Here is a 21,101-nt window from a genome sequence, read left to right on the forward strand (position 1 = left end):
CTCCTCTCCGTAACCACTCCTTGGTTGGGATTTGATCTACATGAGCTTGCTGAAGTGACTATTCATAGTTCCTGCTACAGTTGAACATTCCTTGAGTTCTTTGGAGCACTTGGTCAGTTGGTCTTAGAGTGTTGCTATTTTACTGGGAGTGAGGAGAAGGAGGAATCTAGGTAACAGAGAATTACTGCATGTAATTATTCTTCTATATGCAGTATAAAAATATATGCAAGGCTCAGATCTTTGGATCAAAGACAGTGGTTGCTTTTTCCAGTCACTCCCATTGTCTCTCTTGGTCCTCCAAGGACGAGAAATTGCATAGATTTGCTTCAGCTACTGTGCATGCTGAAGAATCCATTTTCAGTAGCCAGGGCCTTCTGCTGCTGCTACCTGGATCGTGAAAGGATAAGCTTCTTGAACCAGGTACTGACCGCACAGTCCACACGCATCACTAAGGCAATTCCGACCAGAAGTGAACTGCTGCTCACCACAAAGCCCAGGGCCTCAAAAAGGAACCTGCAGCAATCCAGACACATCAAATGAGAAGGTCAGGAATACAGAAGTTCAACACATTTGCCCTACTTATGCTCCTCTCTAAGGCCTATCACCTCACTCCTTCTACTCCTGCGTGTTCTGCCACTTCTACTGATCCATATCTCAATCTTAAACAGCTTCACTTCAGCTGCTATGGCTCATCCTACTATTCAGAGTGTATCGCAAACTGTGTGACACCCGTGATTTCAGGTGTACCGTGAGATGCTGGAGGGAGGGAGGAGAGGTGCCAGCTGAGTGCCTACAGGACTTGCCTATCGCGGCAAGAGGCACATCCTATAGGCAATCAGCCAGCATCAGCGCCTCTCCTCTTCCTACGTCTTCCCTTCCAACACCCCCTCCCCCCCGCTGGCTTAGGGCCCTTGTGCGGATGTTGACAAGATGATGTCACACATGTGTATGACATCATCGCACTTCTGGGAGCCACAACTACTACGTTTAGTGTGCCACGGCTTGACAAAATTTGTGAGACACTGCTCTATCATCACTAGAGGAGAGAGGACAACTATGGACACCATTTAGTAATTTAAAAATACCATATTCTCTCAGCCCAAACCCACAGGGAAGCTAGTTCTGTGTCCGGGTACCTCGGTAGTGAAGGCCCATATGTTGTACCTGATATTACTGTATAAAGATAACACATGCACTTGCGTGACTTTATAAAACATTCTAAATGGAAGCTCCTATATGAAGTCGCATAAGCTCCAAGTCAGAGCCTATGAAAAAAGGGGTACAAGGGATATGCGAATTCTGCCCTGCCTCAGGAAAACCTAGCTATATGAGGTAGGACAATTACGTTCATGAAATTACCATCGTGCGCTTATGTTGGCAGCACTGTACAAACAGCTTGGTAAGGTTTCATAGCCTTGGTATATCAGTGTCTCACAGCTGCGTTTGTGTTGATGTGTGGCGGTGTCATGCTGAGGCGTTCATTATTGTTGTTGCTTGTTTTTGGGTGCCATCGTGGGAATGGCAGAGCTTGAATTAGAGCAACGAACAAACATTATATTTCTTGTTAAACTTGGCAAGAGTGGAAGTGAAAGCAGGGACATGTTAGTCCAAGTTTATGGGGATAATGCCATGAAGCAAACAGCAGGGTACAAATGGATGAAATGTTTTTCTGAGGGGAGAGAGAGTGTCACTGATGAAGAGAGGTCAAGGTGGCCAGTTACAAGCAGAAGTAATGAAAACGTTGCAAAAACTCGTCAAATTGTGTATCAAAATTGTCAGCTGACCGTGAGCATAGCAGACCAATTAAACATCGATAGAGAAATCTTACCTGAAAATGTGGGCATGAGAAAGGTGTGTGCAAAATTGGTCCCTCGTGGCTCTTGCATCATGACAGTGCACCAACTCACTTGGCACTGTAAGAGTTTTTAGCCGAAAACAAATACAGTGGTACCTCGGTTTACGAGTGCACCGGTTTGCGAGTGTTTTGCAAGACGAGCAAAACATTTGCAAACTTGGTGCCTCATAAACCGAGCGCGCCTCGATTTGTGAGCGCCCCCCCTGCGAACCGGCACTCTCCCCCCCCACAATCCGGCACCCCCCCGCCACCATCGGGCACCCCCCCGCCGCGACCTGAGGTCCCCCCAACCCACCCGAACCCTCTTCTTACTTTGATGTAGCCTCCGCACCGGCACCAGCATGTCCTGTGCTGTGCCGGTGCCCGAAGATCTGTCTCCGGTGCTGGGCCTTGAGCATGTGCGCATGCTCAAGGCCTGAGAGTTCACGTTGGACGTTCGACGTGAACTCTCAGGCCTTGAGCATGCGTACGTCAAAGTAAGAAGAGGGTTCGGGTGGGTTGGGGGGACCTCAGGTCGCGGCCGGGGGGGTGCCTGATGGCGGCAGGGGGGCCTTCGGGGGGGAGCAATGCCGATTCTCGTGGGGGCGGGAGCAGCGCTGCTGGCCTCGGGGGGGGGAGGGTGGGAACCTATCAAAGCGAGTTTCAAGCATTTTGGATTATGAGCATGCTCCTGGAACAGATTATGCTCGTAATCCAAGGTACCACTGTAACTGTTTTGGAACACCCTCCCTACTCACCTGATTTGGCCCCCAATGACTTTTTTCTTTACCCGAAAATAAACGCAATATTGAAAGGAAGACATTTTGATGACATTCAAGACATCAAGGTAATATGTCGACAGCTCTGATAAGCATTCCAGAAAAAGAGTTCCAAAATTGCTTTGAAGGGTGCATAGCTTCCTAAAGGGGAGTACTTGAGGTAGGTAGCACTTTTTCTAGGATGAGTTTGTGAACTTAATTGTTACACCTCATATAATCATATAAAAGATGCTATGTTTTCCGAGACCCCATTGAGCCAAGTTTAGAATCCTGGCTGTATTAGGTGGTATATCTGTAAAACACTGTTGCAAACACTCAGGTCACTTATAAACTTATCATCATATTAACCGGAGCAGCAGAAGTTTCAAGTTTATTTAAAATTTCTTATACCGCCTAATCAAGCCTTCTAAGCGGTGTACAAAAAATGCCAAAACAATGCACCAATTAAAATACAATATGAACAAAGACAAACCAGGGTAAATGACAATTTATAAAGACATTGACGAACCGGAACAAAAGGGAAGAAGGGTTGGAACTACAATTGATAGACAGAAAGAGAACATTCAAGGGAAAGAACAAAGGAAGGGGGAACTGAAGGTTTAAGAGCATTAGCCCCACCCCCACTGTGAAATTGCAGGTTCCTAGGCAGCCTCTCTCAATGGAGAAATCCATGATATCAACTTACTTTGGTGCAAAGACTTTCCAGACCATAAGATGCCTCCTCAAGATAAGAGCAGCAAAAACACAGGCCAGGAGCTTGGAAGGAGAAGAGATTGATGTTAGCAAGACACATAACCTCTGTGCAGCGGCAGTCCATGGTTTGATTACAGTTAGAAGCCAAGGAAGCTGGGGTTCAAATCCCCTTTCTCCCAGTGGCACTTCTTGTGCTCTTGGACAAGTCATTTCTCTCTCAAGTACAAGCGTACTAAAGGGGTTTCTCTATGCTGTATCTATGATAAAAATGCTTAGTAAAATAGTCCTTAAATTGTAAGCGTCCATCCACAGGGAAATATCTACTGTACCTTCAGCTCAGATTTGGAAACAGCAAGTAATGAAATGTAAAATCCAAACCCCTGTGCTGCACTGCTCCCTTGAACTTCTCTGTTGCAAATGCATGTCTATGCACTTTATTGTAGTCCTGGTTTTTTTAGATTGCTCCCTTGCAACGACACAAACCCGTCCTGTAATAGTACCAATGAAGATATTGAACCCATCTCTGAGGCACTCTACAAGGTCAGAATTTGGTGGAGGGAGTAGTAGTAAATGGCATTCGTTCCAAGGATTTAGAAGGTTTTTAGTAACGTGCCTGGAGCCTACCCTTTGATTCTTGGATTTATGTAAACTTTCTGTGTGGAATGGTATCTTTACTGAAATCTAAGCACAGAACCAGTGTGTGATTCAGCAGTCAAGAGAGCAAAAAAATATATGATGGTCTACTAGCCACCAGAGCAGCAAAAATAGACCACCACCTCTCAAATCTGCTGACCACGACGCCCAACTACAAAACATTCAGGAAAGAGCAACTTCAAGAAATTTGTCAAATGATCTAACCAAACTGTATTGACCCTTCCCAGATCCCGACACATATTATAGCTATCAACTTTGTAATCTCCCTGGGAATGCCCAGGCTAATTTCTTGTTGTAAACCGCCTAGAACTGAAAGGTATTGGCGGGATAGAAGACATCAATGTAATGGATTGGAAATGTTTTGCTGCCTGTCTTTTCTTTAGTATTTCTAGCTTTCAGATGCCAAGGACAGCATTTAAACAGCCCTGTATTACACCAGCCTTGCCCCACACTTCTGTACCTGTATGCCCAGGACAAAGAGGTATTTGAGTGCCAGTTGAAGCAATGCGGCCGAGAACTTTTCTGGGCATTCCCTCAGCCTCATCTCCATCACAGGCAGCTCTCCCTCCGCCTCCCCTTCTCGCCAGTCCTTCTTCACCTTTCTCTTCCTGGAGCTTGAAGATTCACCCAGGAATGGCCAGAACAGCAGCAGAGGGCAGCCAACTACCTCGAGAGCAGAGATAAACAGAGTCACTGCCAAGTCGAGGACAGCCTGAACATGATCTTTGATTATGTGCAAACTCAATACTTGTACTGTTCTGGCCACCTTCAAAAAGATATAAAACAGGATGAAGTTGGTCAAGAAGGGTGGCTACAAAACTGGTCAGTAGTCTCTGTCACAAACTGTATGGGGACAGATTTATAGACCTCAATATGTATACTCTGGAAGAGAGGATAGGATAGAGATGCTTAGAAATCTCTGTGGCATTAATGTACAGGAGGTGACCCTTTTCTTTTTTTTTATTATTTATTTATTAATTTTAATACATCCTATATACAAAGATGTTTAAAGGCAATACAGAATTATTAAACTCTCTTAGTTAATCATAATACAAACTAAGAACTAAAAAAAAAAGCAACTATAACAACTCAACTAATACAGTCCACAATCTGAGGAGAAGAGACAAAATGAATAAAGCCCCTCGGGGAAGGGGACATATACAAAAGAAAATCAAAATATTAGAAAATAGAGTAGTATTAAGATCTTATCCTATCCAAAAATTGATACCGCATAAGTAACCTGTATCATTCGGGCTGTGTAGAGATTCCTTTACCTTCCAGGAAAAAACCTAATTGGGCAGGTTCAAAGAAAATATATTTACTCCCCTGATAGGAGACAAAACATTTACAAGGAAATCTCAACTGGAAACCTGCCCCCAAAGCAATCACCTTTGATCTATAAAGCAAGAATTCTTTCCTCCTGGATTGTGTCCACCTCGAAACATCAGGAAATATATATATCCTTTCCCCCAAATAGGTAATCTGTTTTAAATTAAAATACAATTTAAACAACATCTCTTTATCTTGAAGAAATACCAACGAGACCAATAATGTTGCCCTCCCCTGAGTTTCAATATCAGAGGACTGCAGGATAGCAGAAACATCTAATTGAACATTTTCATCTACTACAGCTTTTTCCTTCTGCAATTGTTTTAAATAATAAATTTTTTGTATCGGGGGAAGACTTACTTCTGGTATATTTAAAACATTCAATATGAAGTTCTTAAACAGTTCTTGAGGTGGCATAAACTTGGCAACCAGAAAATTAAGAATCCTCAAATTCAAATTTTTCTGCTGGTTTTCCAAGTTTTCAATCTTCCTCAAAATCATCATTTTATCTGTCGTTTGTTTGGTAATTAATTTCCTAGTCTCAGTTGTCACTTTCTCTAAATTTTTTAAGTCCACTTGGTGTTGTTGGGTAATAGTCTCTAAAGAACTTATCCTGGAGGTAGAATTTAGAGTTATAGAAACAAAGTTAGTGCATACCAGGTGAAGGTTCTCAATCGCAGACCAAATGGAGTCCAGAGTTACAGCCTGTGGTCTCACCAACGGTTTAAGGAGGGAGATATCAGCCGGCTTTTGTATGGCTTCTGCACCAAGAGAAAAACTCTGGGCTCCTGTAACCTCGCCACCGCTAGCTTCCAACGGCTCCTCTCCCCCTAAACGCTGCGTCTCCAACACTGGGATCAACGTAGCTGTATTCACTTCCGGATCCATCGCGGCTAGAGAACGTGCCTCACCCCACACGCTGGGGGAGCCCTCCTGCCAGTTCTGCTCCGCCGACGTTTCTCCAGTTTTGGGAGGGAAATGCGGTCCTCGTGGGCTCAACGAGAGCGACATCTCGCCGTCTAAGCTGTGGAATTCCCGTCCCACAGCAGCAGAAACGCCCGAAATGGAAGGTTGGACTGTAAATGCTGTAATTACAGTCTGCCTCGGTGTCGAGGAGCCAGAGGTAGGTGGAGGGATACCCATCGGTTTCCCTCTTCTCTTAGGCATAGAGAAAATCGTATTTCAAAAGTTTAAAGAGGAAAATATTTCCTTCGAGATGGGAGTGCTCCTCTCAACGTCCTGCTCAAGACGTCATCTTGCCTCCTCAAGTATATGCTCTATTTGAGGTGACCCTTTTTCAAATGAAGGAAAACTCTAGCATGAGAGGGCATAAAATGAAGTTAAGAGGTTATAGCTCAGAAGTAATACAAACATGATGGCTGATAAAGGCCAAACAGCCCATCTAGTCTGCCCATCCGCAGTAACCATTATCTCTTCCTCTCTCTAAGAAATCCCACGTGCCTTTCCCAGGTTTTCTTGAATTCAGACAGTCTCTGTCTCTACCACCTCTTCCGGGAGTCTCCTGAGCCTATCACCTCTTAACTTCATCCTACGCCCTCATTCCAGAGCTTCCTTTCAAATAAAAGAGACTCGACTCATGCACTTTTACCCCACATAGGTATTTAAACGTCTCTATCGTTTCTCCCCTTTCCCACCTTTCCACCAAAGTATACAGATAGAGATCTTTAAGCCTGTCCCCATAGGCCTTATGATGAAGACTACACACCATTTTAGAAGCCTTCCTCTGGACCGACTCCATCCTTTTTATATCTTTTTGAAGGTGCGGCCTCCAGAATTATACACAATCTAAGGAATTTCATTTTCACAGAAAGGGTGGTGGACATGTGGAATAGCCTCCTAGTTGAGGTGGTAAAGACAAAAACTATATCTTAATTCAAGAAAACCTGGGACAGGAGGAGATAGTAGATGCTGCAGAAGGACAGACCGGATGGGCCATTTGGCCTAATCTGCTGTCATGTTTCTATACCATCACTTATATCCAGCTCACAAAAGAAAGCTGAACTAGCAGTCACTGACAAGACATTCAAGAGAGCTTGGGATAGGCACATGGGATCTCTTAGAGAGAGGAAGAGATAATGGTTACTGCGGATGGGCAGACTGGAGGGGCCATTTGGCCTTTATCTGCCATCATGTTTCTATGAGTAGCACAGACAACAGTTCACAAGAAGAAAGAGACAATCTACCAAACACCAGGGGAGAAAGAACAGCGAAGGCAACGTAAGGAGCATTTCCACAGGAGCCATGTGATATAAATACTTTTATTAACAGTGACCTGACATGGCCATGTTTTGGCATGTGCCTAAACAAAGGCATTTTTATACACTGCTGTGCTAATAAGATGTATAGTTTATATTATGCTTCATATTTACATTTTATTTTGGATCTTATTATTGTTTTAGTTTAGGTTCCCTGATCCAGGAACATGCTGAACCCCCACCCTGTTGAGTCCTCATCTACCCCTGTGGCAGTCCTTCTTCTCACCCCCTTTTTTGGCCATCTCCAGTAACAGCTGCACAATTCCATCCTCTGAGGTGTCTCACGCTTTCTTGAACTCAGAGACTGCCCTCGTCTCCACCATCTCCACTGGGAGGTTGTTCCATGCATCCACCAGCCTTTCTGCAAAAGCACAGTTACTTACCGTAACAAGTGTTATCCAGGAACAGCAGGCAGATATTCTTAACGCATGGGTGACGTCACCGATGGAGCCCCGGTACGGACACTTTTAACTAGAAAGTTCTAGTTGACCTCACCGCGCATGCGCGGGTGCCTTCCCGCTTGACGGAGGAGAGCGTGGTCCCCAGTTAAGATAAGCCAGCTAAGAAGCCAACCCAGGGAGGAGGGCGGGTCCTAAGAATATCTGCCTGCTGTCCCTGGATAACACCTGTTACGGTAAGTAACTGTGCTTTATCCCAGGACAAGCAGGCAGCATATTCTTAACGCATGGGTGACCTCCAAGCTAACAGAGAGGGAGGAGGGATGGTTGGCCATTAGGAAAATAAATTTTGTAACACAGATTGGCCGAAGTGTCCATCCTGTCTGGAGAAGGCATCCAGACAGTAGTGAGTAGTGAACGTGTGAACTGAGGACCAAGTGGCAGCCTTGCAGATTTCCTCGATGGGCGTGGAACGGAGGAAAGCCACAGAAGCAGCCATAGCTCTGACCCTGTGGGCCGTGACAGCACCTTCCAGTGAGAGACCGGCCCGAGCATAACAGAACGCAATGCAGGCAGCAAGCCAGTTGGAAAGCGTTCGTTTAGAGACAGGGCGACCTAGACGGTTAGGGTTGAAGGACAGAAAGAGCTGAGGTGAGGAGCGGTGAGCCCTGGTACGGTCAAGGTAGTATGCAAGGGCACGCTTACAGTCCAGCGTGTGCAACGCCTGTTCCCCAGGATGAGAATGGGGCTTAGGGAAAAAGACAGGCAACACAATGGACTGGTTGAGGTGGAAGTCCGAGACCACCTTGGGAAGGAATTTAGTATGGGTACGCAGAACCACCTTGTCATGGTGAAAAACAGTGAAAGGAGGGTCGGCAACCAGTGCATGCATCTCACTAACCCTCCTGGCAGAGGTGATGGCAATGAGAAAAAGCACCTTCCATGTTAGAAGTTTGAGCGAAGTTGTGGCAAGAGGCTCAAAAGGAGGTTTCATGAGAGCTGATAAAACCACATTCAGGTCCCAGACGACAGGAGGAGGCTTCAGAGGTGGTTTGACATTGAAGAGGCCTTTCATGAACCGGGAAACCAAAGGATGAGCCGTAAGCGGTTTTCCGAGGATAGGCTCATGAAACGCAGTGATGGCACTGAGGTGGACTCTGATCGAGGTAGACTTGAGGCCAGCGTCGGAGAGAGAGAGCAAATAGTCCAATACAGTTTCCACCGCCAATGAGGTGGGATCGTGATGACGCAGTAAACATAGAAACATAGAAATAGACGGCAGATAAGGGCCCACGGCCCATCTAGTCTGCCCACCTTAATGTCCCTCCCCTACCTTTGCTCTGTGAATAGATCCCATGTGCCTATCCCATTTGGCCTTAAAATCAGGCACGCTGCTGGCCTCAATCACCTGTAGTGGAAGACTATTCCAGCGATCAACCACTCTTTCAGTGAAAAAGAATTTCCTGGTGTCACCTCGTAGTTTCCCGCCCCTGATTGGTAGACACCAAGAGGAGAACCTGGTCCACTTCTGATGGTAACATTGGAGGGTGGCCGGTTTCCTAGATGCATCCAAAATGCGACGGACGGGCTGAGACAGATTCTCTGAAGAGGTTAGCCCGAGAGAAACCAAGCTGTCAGGTGGAGCGAAGACAGATTGGGATGTAGTAGAGACTGATGCTGCTGCTTAAGTAGAGTAGGAAACACAGGAAGAGGAATGGGCTCCCTGGAGCTGAGCTGAAGCAGGAGGGAGAACCAGTGTTGGCGAGGCCACCGAGGGGCGATGAGAATCATGGTGGCCCTGTCCCTGCGGAGTTTGGATAACGTCCGCAACATCAGAGATAGAGGAGGAAAGGCATAGAGGAACCGATCCGTCCAGTCGAGCAGGAATGCGTCTGGGGTCAGACGATGAGGAGAGAAGAGTCTGGAACAGAACTGGGGCAGCTGATGGTTGTGAGGAGCTGCAAAGAGGTCCACCTGTGGAGTGCCCCAGCGAGCAAAGATGGAGTGGAGTGTTGGAGGGTCCAGAGTCCACTCGTGGGGTTGAAGGATGCGGCTGAGATTGTCGGCCAGGGAGTTCTGTTCGCCCTGGATGTATACAGCCTTGAGGAAGAGACTGTGGGTCGTGGCCCAGGTCCATATTCGGAGGGCCTCCTGACAGAGGAGGGGGGATCCAGTGCCGCCTTGCTTGTTTATGTAGTACATGGCGACTCGATTGTCCGTGCACAGGAGAAGAACCTGAGGGTAGAGAAGGTGCTGGAAGGCCTTGAGAGCATAGAACATGGCTCTGAGTTCTAGGAAATTGATGTGATGTTGACGCTCCTGAGGGGTCCAGAGTCCCTGGGTGCGTAGATCCCCCAGGTGAGCTCCCCACGCATAGGGGGAGGCATCCGTGGTTATGATCATGGAGTGAAGGGGTAGATGAAAGAGTAGACCCCTGGAAAGATTTGAGGAGTGCAACCACCAGTGAAGAGATTGCTGAAGAGACGATGTCACAGAGATGGGATGAGAAAGAAGATCCGTGGTCTGTGACCATTGGTTGGCAAGAGTCCATTGAGGTGTCCTGAGGTGGAGTCGCGCCAGAGGAAGCACATGGACCGTCGAGGCCATGTGGCCCAGGAGGACCATCATCTGCCGAGCTGGGACGGAGTGATGAAGGAGCACCTGACGACAGAGATGGAGCAGGGTCCGTTGTCGGTCGGCGGGAAGAAACGCCCTCATCAGAGTGGTGTCCAGAAGTGCTCCAATGAATTGAAGTCGCTGTGTGGGAAGTAGGTGCGACTTGGGGTAGTTGATCTCGAACCCCAGTAGATGGAGGAGCGAGATGGTGTGATGAGTGGCTTGTAGCACAAGCGGAGATGTAGGCGCTTTCACCAACCAATCGTCCAAGTAGTGGAACACCTGGAGGTCGTGAGACCTGAGGAAGGCCGCCACCACAATAAGGCACTTGGTGAACACCCTGGGTGATGATGCGAGGCCAAAGGGTAGCACTTTGTACTGATAGTGACGGTGCTGTATCTGAAACCGTAGGTAGCGACGTGAAGTCGGATTGATTGGGATGTGAGTGTAGGCCTCTTTGAGGTCCAGGGAACATAGCCAGTCGTGTTGAGAGAGAAGAGGGTAAAGCGTGGCAAAGGAGAGCATTCTGAACTTCTCCTTGACCAGACACTTGTTGAGGTCCCTGAGATCGAGGATGGGACGGAGGTCTCCTGTCTTCTTGGGAACCAGGAAGTAGCGGGAGTAGAATCCCTGACCCCTTTGGTCCGGAGGCACCTCTTCGATGGCATTGAGAAGAAGGAGGGATTGGACCTCCCTCAGGAGGAGGGGGGTTTGGGAGGAGTGAGAAGCAGACTCTACGGGAGGATTGTCTGGTGGAAGAGTCTGGAAGTTGAGAGTAGCCGTGGCGAATGATGTTGAGGACCCGTTGGTCTGATGTGATGACCTCCCAACGGCTGAGAAAGATTTGGAGGCGACCTCCGATAGGTTGAGGAAGAGGCAATGATGGTGGGAGACTGGCTATGCCCTGGAGGAAAAAGTCAAAAGGGCTGAGAAGGTTTTGACGGAGGAAGAGGCTTGGCAGGTTGGTGAGACTGTGAGCGAGCCTGAGTTTGATGCTGTTGACGAGGTCGGTGAGGCTGCTGTTGAGGCGGGATGAGAGGTCTGGCCGAGAACCTGCGTTGGTAGGAAGACTGCTGTCTGTAGGGGCGAACAGGCGGGGTCTTCTTTTTAGGCTTCACCAGGGTGTCCCACCTGGTCTCGTGAGCCGAGAGTTTTTGGGTTGTTGAGTCCAGGGACTCCCCGAAGAGTTCATCACCAAGACAAGGTGCATTAGCCAGGCGGTCTTGGTGGTTAATGTCGAGGTCAGAAACTCTCAACCAGGCCAGACGCCGCATGGCAACAGCCATGGCAGACGCTCGAGAGGTCAGCTCAAATGAGTCATAAATGGAGCACACCATGAATTTCCGGAGTTGGAGCAGACTGGAAATTTGTTGTTGAAAAAGAGGTACCTTACGTTCAGGGATGTATTTTGGTAAGGCGGAGAGTTGTTGCACCAGATGCTTCATGTAGAAGGAGAAGTGAAAGGTGTAATTATTTGCCCTGTTGGCCAGCATTGCATTCTGGAAAAGGCGCTTGCCAAACTTATCCATAGTTTTTCCCTCTCTGCCAGGAGGGGTGGAGGCATAGACACTGGAGCCCTGAGTTTTCTTTAAGGTGGACTCCACCAGGAGAGATTCATGGGGCAATTGAGGCTTGTCAAACCCTGGGAAGGGAATGACCCGATACAAGCTATCCAATTTGCAAGGGGCCCCCGGGACAGTGAGGGGGTTCTCCCAGTTCTTATAAAAAGTTTCCCGTAGGATGTCATGTACGGGTAACTTGAGGAATTCCTTAGGAGGTTGCTCAAAGTCTAAGGCATCGAGAAAGGCCTGTGACTTTTTAGAGTCGGACTCTAAATGAATGGAAAGAGCAGCAGACATCTCCCTAAGGAATTTGGTGAACGAGGACTGTTCAGGTTTTGAGACGGTATCAGTCACTGAAGGTTCCTCGTCCGTGGAGGAAGCGTCTTCCTCGGTACCGTGTGGGGATTCTTCCCATAAGTCTGGGTCCCTGATGTCGGGGTGCGCACGGCGGGACATCAGTGTGGAGGGCTCGGCATGGTGGGTTTTGGAGAGAGACTTGCCAGAGCGGACCGAGGCAGTACCGGGTGAGGAAGACCGGTGCCGTACCTGGTACCGAGGAGGATCGGCATCAGAGCGGGTCTGTACCGTAGGTTGGGAAAGATGTGGCTCAGCCGAGAGGACCGGCATGGAAGTGTTGAGCGGTACCGAGGGGTTCGACACCGATGGAACGGTGCGAGGCTCGGACCGGTCCCGTACCGGAAGGTGCGGTGCCAGCAACGCCGGCAACAGTTGTTGGAGCTGTTGTTGCAGCTGCTCCTGTAACTGTGTTTGGAGTATGGCCGCGATGCGGTCGTCCAGGGGAGGCACCGTACCGCTTTTTTCTTCTTCGGTACCATAGGTGCCGCTCTACGCTCCGGCGATGAGGAGGCCGATGACGAGGCACTCACCGATATCGGAGCGGAGCGTTTGCGGGGTCGATGCGGTGCCGGGGTTGCCGGTGTCGCAACCGTGGCAGGAGGGCGCTCAAGGGAAGTGGAAGGCTTCTTAGCCGGCTTACCTGGGGCCAGCGACCCCGAAGAAGGATCCGGTGGAGTCGAAGTAGTCGGTGTCGACTTTTGCGGTGCCGTCGATGTCGCGGCAGATTTCATGGCAGATCCGGTACCGAATAGAATATTTTGCAGGATCTGCCTATTTTTTAAGGTGCGCTTTTTAAGCGTAGCACAGCGGGTGCAGGTGTCCGCCCGATGCTCTGGACCCAAGCAATGCAGGCACCAATTGTGCGGGTCGGTAAGAGAGATCGGGCGTGCACACCGCTGCCACTTCTTAAAGCCCGGTTGAGGGGGCATGAAGGGGAACACAGCCTCCGCAAAATCAAAGTCGGAGGCCTGTATGGTGGCAACAGGCCCTGCCTGGGCCGGCCTGAAAAATAAAGAAAATCCAACAATTTTTTTTTTTTGAAAATAAAAAGGAAAGTAATCCGAAGGGAAAAAGAGAAAAACAACGAAAAATTACGCGAGCGGGAAGGCAGGATTGATTTTTCAACGGCCGTTGAAAACACATGCGTCTTCTTCGCTCCGCGGAAACGAAGAAACTGGGGACCACGCTCTCCTCCGTCGAGCGGGAAGGCACCCGCGCATGCGCGGTGCGGTCAACTAGAACTTTCTAGTTAAAAGTGTCCGTACCAGGGCTCCGTCGGTGATGTCACCCATGCGTTAAGAATATGCTGCCTGCTTGTCCTGGGATAATAAATATTTTCTGAGCTTAATCATGACAACACTAAGAGCAGCTCTCCACTGATGTGTACTCTGTGAATTTCGGAACAAACAAAACAAAACTGCAGATGTGTACAACGATGTAGGCAAAATTTATTATGACAACCAAAATATATCTAAAAACCTTTTTACCAAACAAGGGACCCAACACGGTCCGTGTTTCGGACAACCTTCATCAGGGGTCCATGGTAGAAAAGGAAAGAAAAATGAGTCCCAAAAATTTTTTGCAGTAGAGAAAATGGCAGTAAAAAAACGGATAAACTGTATCGCCGAGGGTCACTGTGAATTTCAGCACCAACTACTCCACATAGGAACTGGCTGACAAAGCTTAAGATGGTGCTGGCCCACTGGTTTAGTGACAAGTGCTATGTAATGCCATGCGAACAACTTGAACCAACAAACAACAGCAGGGAGCAATTTTATTAATCAAATCACAAAGTCTTGTGCGGTGTTTCGGCCTCTATGGCCTGCCTCTCACGGTGGCCAATCCAGGTCACTAGTACCTGGCCACAACCCAAAGAGTAGCAACATTCCATGCTACCGATCCAGGGCAAGCAGAGGATTCCCCCATGTTATAACAGACTATGGACTTTTCCTCCGGGAATTTGTCCAAATCTTTCTTAAACCCAGCTACGCTATCCGCTTTTACCACAACCCTCCATTCCCTCATTTAAAAATACCTTGGCAGATCGCTTTAATGCTCTGGAAGGTGTTGTTACAACAGAGGATGAACATATAAGGGATTGGAACTCAGACTTTTAAAGCAGCCATGATTAAAGATGTCACCTCAATGAGGAATAAAATGAAAATGTGAACTAAATTCAGTCGACACTTATCTTAATATCTTATTAAGATATGGGTCGGCTACCTTGGCTTTTCATGTGTTTACAGCTAGCAGACTGTTGCTGGCTGCACAGTGGAAGCAGGTTCACCCACCTACTGGGCAGCATCTTAATGGGGAAATTAGCTTTTATTTTTCATATGTCTAAATTGACAGCTCTCATGCATAATCGCCTCTAGGTTCTTGAAGGTTTGGGATCCTTACATTAGGTGGTCATCGGTTTCCTAGTGGTCTCACCCAGCTACTTTTGTGGTTCCTAGTTTGCTCTCCGCACACATATGGGTTGGGGGGAGGGGGTGTGGATGAGATTTTGTTTTGATTTGGACTGTTTTGTCTCGTACTGAAGAATCCAGTATGACTTTTGGCGGGGTGGGGGGATGGGATCGTATGGGCTGTTGGCTGCATTGTTCATTGTTATGTATCTTTTTGCATTTCTTCAATAAACTTTGTGGGCTGAATTTTGTTCAGTATTTCACATAACTATTACTGAATTTGGTCAAGTCTTGCTTAGTACCTAACACAAGCACTGTTGAATGCTATGATTTCTAAAGAATCATTCTTCTCATTGAAATAATCCAGTGCACTAAACAGCGATATTTTTGCACTTTACTTATTTTGGTTATAATGTTTAGTCTTTTGTATGTTACTGTGAAGGAGAGGTTTTTTTCAGGATCAATGATTGAAATCCAGAACTGATAAGTCTCAGACTATTTCTTTGCTAGTACTGTATATCCCGAGTAGGTTTCTGAGATCCTTTTTCCTCTCTTTTAAACACATTTTCTGTGCATGTAGTAAGAAGTTCTGGTATTTTGAACCTATCCCAACTTCCTCAGGGCCTCATGAAGGCCAGAAATACAAGCCTCATGTTCCAAGACCTTATTCAAAGAAGCTCTTTATCCATGCTCCCATGCTCAGCTGAACATGTTCCTTCACCCAAAAAGTGTCTCAATATGGTGCTGGAGGTCTTCTGAAAACATTAGAGTACTTTCCTCAGTTAAAAGATGTTCCAATAATAGAATTCCTTCCTTTTCCCATTCAACAAAAACAAGATTATTCATCCCAAGTTCAAAAGCTTGTCCCGGCGAGTTCTGTCCATGTCTCTGCCCCATTCCTGCAAGCTCTGTCCTCATCTGCACAAACCTCAAGCACTTTAAAATCATAAGTGTTTGAGGCTTGTGCAGTTAAAGCACAGCTTACAGGAAGGTAGGGATGGGATGGGGAAATTGAGTTCCTGCGGGGACAGGGAAAAATTTATCCCTGTGTCATTCTCTACACTGCACCACTCTAGAAATCATAATGTAGTAAAAGTGAACCAAGTAAAGGACAATGAAACCATTGTGACATCACTGATGAGGTTGGCTCTTATTGGTGGAATGAAACATTATGACATCACAATACCAGCTCTGGTTATCAGAGGCTGAAACTTTTCATACTATTTATTTATTCAATTTTCTATACTGTTCTCCCAAGTAGAGAATGGCACAGGGACAAATTTGTCCTTGTCCCCGCCCCATTCCTGCAAGATCTGTCCTCATCTGCACAAGCCTCAAACACTTTAAAATCATAAGTGTTCGAGGCTTGTGCGGTTAAGGCAGAGCTTACAGGAAGGCAGGGATGGGAACGGGGAGATTAATATCCTGCGGGGACAGGGAAAAATTTGTCCCCATGTCATTCTCTACCTACAGGGGTAACTGGTACCCCCCACAAACCCTTAACAAGCCCACTCCTTGCATCCCTCCCCTAATATAATATTCTTATTGTAATGTTGAGAAAGATCAATGCCTCGGATATGAAGCAACATATAAAAACTAAAAGGCATATAATAAGCTGATTCCATATTCAAGGGGTGGGGAGGGTGAGATGACTCTTTTACTGTCTAATAAAAAGGACTCCAGATCTCTTGGTGAGTGCAGAATTTGGTCAGGTAGATATGCCCATTTGTTTAAAATGTATTCAAAACAGCAACACCTTTTTCATGCTTTTTAGCATTGTTCCAAAGTGAAATATTTTAGAGGCTTAGTTACATGTTATTTCGAAAAGATAATTACAGGTAAGTGATGGCTATCATTGCTGGCAAGCTTCTAAATAACTATGAATCACTGAAGATACAAGGGAGGAACACTCACCTGTTACTTCACAGAGTGGGATTTCTTTGCAAAAAAAAAAAAAAAAAGCTACAAAAACTATTCTAAGTGAATGGGTCAGTTATGTACTGCCCTGCTTCTGGAACTGACAGAACCATTTTCATGCCTTAATGCTGTTGGAGAGGTGGTCTGTGGGGGTCCCCCTCAAGGAGGAAAAAGTCATTCAGCCATTCATCTGCTATCATGCTTTCCGTCCAGAACCTGGACCATCAGCTTCATTTTCCTGGCTTGCAGAAGCTCCATGAAGTCCTCTGAGGGGATCCCTGCTTCCCCGCTGTGACTGGTCTAACCATGAGCTTGAGCCACACAGCGTCAGAAGTTGAGACTCTTCCCGCGGTTTCAGGTCTCGTGAGACTTGATACCATAAGACCCACCTCATCTTCCAGCATAACACAGCTCAAACTCGTGGCAAGAAAGCAGGGACCTCTTCAGAGGGCCTTACAGAGATTCTGCGGGCCACTCAGAGAACTCGTTAGAGAAATTGCTGAAGCCAAGCGAGGGGAAGAGACAAGGTGAAGGCGAGGGAGGGTGGGTACATATAAGAAAGAGAGAATTGGAGAAGACTGGGTTATAGGCAGCCCCCGAGGACTGGAAGTAAAGACAAATGGCTCAGGTTTTCATGTATACTACCTCCACTGCATATAAATTTCTCTCTTATAGATTCCATTGGCAGCCCTCAGCCCTTCTCAGAAATTCAATTATATTCGCTTACAGTACATACTGTATGTGCTCTGTATTTAGCCCTTCCCTCACCCAAATTGTCAATGTAAACTAGTTTGACTCTACGATTGCCTTGTTATGTTCTTTTTTCAATCGCACTGTATGTAATTCATCTATCTGTTGTGAACCGCCTAGAACTCCCTGGGTATGGCGGTATACAAAATAAAATTATTATTATTAAGTAATACTTATTAAATTAACTTAAAATATTTCTCAACTCGTTTTCAACAGCTAACATTTTCTTCATGGATTCAGAATAGAACTATGCAAGCTAGGAAATGGGATGGGTACATCAGCGAAAAGGATCAGAGCAAACCTTCACAGACATAGGAACCATTCAATCCTACCCTTTTTAGCTTTGTAAACAGAGCAACATCGTCAATAAGGGTGGAAAAAACATCTGGCTCATAAATCTGACCTGCTAGCCTGTTCACTCAGTTGCCAGCCAGAGTTAGACCACCTGCAATAATGTAACATACTTCTACTCTTTATTCAGCCACCAAGCAGTTCCTCTTACGGATCACAGAGCCATTTCCAACAGAAGGACGGCTGGTCCTGCAGGCACAGCTGCTTAAGTACGTGAGTCACTCTGATCATATCCAAGCCTTAAGAGTGGTTTACTGACAGGAAACACCGACACGCTGGAATCTCATTCCAATGTTCAGGCACACAATGGAAATAAAATTAAAAAATCAATTTACCTGCAAAGAGGACATGGGAGGCAAAAGTGTTTGCTCCCACGAGGAAGGCAGGGAGCAGGTTGGTACTGTGGTCGCCTACAAAGCCCACAAATGCTGTGTTCCAGTGGATGGCTGATAAGATGGGCTGGTGACCCGTGGAATAGAAGAACTGCGTGGAAGCAAAAGCCCAAGCTGTTACCGCATCCCAGGACACCAAGAAGTGCTCTAAAACAGCAAAGAAACACAATTAAAACCTCCTTGCTATAAGGTGGATTCCTCAGTACATAAGCATAATGCCTCCTACAAATTAGAGGGCGACTGAAACCACAGTTCTTGGTTTCGACTAAAACGGAATCAGCAGCTAAAATTTACTGTTTGGTTTCAACTGAAAACAAAAACGGTACCTCTACCGCCCGGCAAAAGCCGGTCTGCCATCCGCCTTTCCCCACCCCCCTGCCCCTCTCAGAAGAGGGCAGGCCAACCTGCCAGTCCCCCCCTCAAACCACAACCCCTCCTCGGGCCTATCTTTAAATGTGTGGTAGTCTGGTATCATCTTTTGGGCTAGAGCAATCCTCAGTTCCTCAGCTAAGTTGGCTGTCAGGAGGATTTCCTGCAGCAGCCTTACAAGACTGTCCTGGGAGGACCTAGCAGTGATTCTGAGAACTGGTGAAGGCAGGAGTAATCTTAAAACAATTGTTGGGATCTCTTGTAGAATGTCCAGGCAAGAGTAACTAGGGATCGTTCTTGCCCCAGAAGAGGCAACTAGACTACCAGGGCATTTAAAGGTAGGCCCACGGAGGGCAGAAAGATTGAGGGGAGGGGGAACAGCCAACTGGCCAGCCCAGTGGAATCCAGGAAAGTGGGAGTGTCAGTGATGAGAGTTGTCACAGGGGGAGAAACCGAAGCATGACTGAACCTTGACTTTAAGCCGGTTTTGGTGCCGAAGGCAAAACCAAAATTCAGTCGGCCTCTACCCTCTGTAGCAGTGTGAGATTTCACCTGTGCATAGCAGTGGGAGAATATATTTCACTGTATATTCTGGTCATTTCTGAAGTATTGCAAACAAACTCTTGGTAAACAGACTAATCAGAAGATTTCACAGTCAACCAGCTATTCACCATACTTTTTTCATCCTTTAGCATCTGATGTTTATAAAGCTGATTTGGAGTCAGAAGAGAAACCTCCCCTATCACAGAGCTCATCCAATGCTGAAGGAGGGGGGGGGGTAATTTTCAGTACAGGCAGTCCCCGAGTTAAGAATGAGTTACGTTTTTAAAGCTGTTCTTAAGTCGGATTTGTATGTAACTCAGAACCTATAGATTTCTTGCTGCTTACCTCTGTTCCCAGATGACAAAAGGATCAACAGTCCCTACCAATGTTCCCTCTAAGATAGAGCAAGAACAACCACACACTGTTCTTAATGTGGCCTGAATCTGCTAGAGGAGAAGTGTAGGAGTCCATGCCACTGGAAATACTGCTCAGCAAAATGAAGCTGCAACCCTGTTCTTAAGTATGAGTCGTAGTTAAGTCAGGTGTCTGTATCTCAGGGACTGCCAATAGTGCAATGACCTACCTCTAACAGCAGTATTGCCTAAAGGCCTAAAGTTTGGCAAAGTTCAGGCGTGAATAGAAACACTGGTTAACTGTTTGTTTTTTTACTTTAAGGTGCTGGAATTTTTTTAATGAAACTGATTTAAGATTAACATAACATCGTACTTCTTAACCGCGTAACCATAAGTTCTATGAGGTTTACAAAAGATTATAAATTAAAGACAGTTTGAGAATGACAAGAAATTATTTCACCAAGTATTTTGAGAAGTGATACGTTTTCAATTGAGTTCTGAAATGTTTACAAGAACAGGCTCCAAGCAATAAAAGGGATCAAGAGGAGACCCAGGAAACTACAGACCGGTGAGTCTGACCTCTGTTCCGGGGAAAATGGCGGAAGCACTAATAAAAGAAAAAATTGATGAACATTTTGAAAAACACGAACTTCTGATAACCAGCCAACATGGTTTCTGCAGGGGGAGATCGTGTCTGACCAACTTATTGCACTTCTTCGAGGGAATTAACAAACAGATGGACAAAGGAGACCCCATAGACATCATATACCTAGATTTCCAGAAAGCCTTTGACAAGGTGCCTCATGAACGTCTACTCCGGAAACTGAAGAACCATGGGGTGGACGGAGACGTGCATAGATGGATCAGAAACTGGTTAGCGGGTAGGAAACAGAGGGTAGGGGTGAAGGGACACTACTCAGACTGGAGGAAGGTCATGAGTGGTGTTCCGCAGGGCTCAGGGCTCGGGCCGCTGCTATTTAATATATTCATAAATGATCTAGAAACAGGAACAAAGAGTGAGATAATAAAATTTGCGGACGACACCAAACTATTTAGTGGAGCTCGGACAAAGGAGGACTGTGAAAAATTGCATAGGGACTTGGACAAATTGGGGGAATGGGCAGAGAGATGGCAGATGAAGTTCAATGTTGAGAAATGTAAAGTATTGCATGTGGGAATCAGAAACCCGAGGCACAGCTATACGATGGAGGGATGTTATTGAATGAGAGTACCCAAGAAAGGGACTTGGGGGTAATGGTGGACATGACAATGAAGCCGACGGCACAGTGCGCAGCGGCCGCCAAGAGAGCGAATAAAATGCTGGGGATAATCAAGAAGGGTATTACAACAAGAACGAAAGAAGTTATCCTGCCGCTGTACCGGGCAATGGTGCGTCCGCATCTTGAGTACTGCGTCCAGTATTGGTCACCATACCTTAAGAAGGATATGGTGTTACTCGAGAGAGTTCAGAGGAGAGCGACACGACTGATTAAAGGGATGGAAAACCTTTCATACGCTGA

At 46.6% G+C, this 21,101-nt stretch overlaps 1 protein-coding gene across 9 annotated transcripts in view; it reads right to left on the reverse strand.

Moving 5' to 3' along the window:
* Window positions 1–209: 209 nt before the first annotated feature.
* The window catches only part of PIGO (phosphatidylinositol glycan anchor biosynthesis class O), a 70,540-nt gene continuing 49,648 nt past the window's right edge, over window positions 210–21,101 (reverse strand). For 8 of the 9 annotated variants that reach the window (XM_033936256.1, XM_033936240.1, XM_033936265.1 and 5 more), the window contains 4 exons: window positions 18,260–18,463; window positions 4,421–4,623; window positions 3,299–3,369; window positions 210–513 (listed from right to left, as the gene is read on the reverse strand). In XM_033936256.1, coding sequence (XP_033792147.1) covers window positions 384–513; window positions 3,299–3,369; window positions 4,421–4,623; window positions 18,260–18,463 — 608 coding nt within the window. In that variant the 3' untranslated portion in view covers window positions 210–383. Of the gene's footprint in view, window positions 514–3,298; window positions 3,370–4,420; window positions 4,628–18,259; window positions 18,464–21,101 lie in introns of those variants that run through there. The other variant, XM_033936283.1, reaches the window with a different exon arrangement.

Source organism: Geotrypetes seraphini, chromosome 1 (assembly GCF_902459505.1).
Source record: "Geotrypetes seraphini chromosome 1, aGeoSer1.1, whole genome shotgun sequence".
NCBI lineage: Eukaryota > Metazoa > Chordata > Amphibia > Gymnophiona > Dermophiidae > Geotrypetes > Geotrypetes seraphini.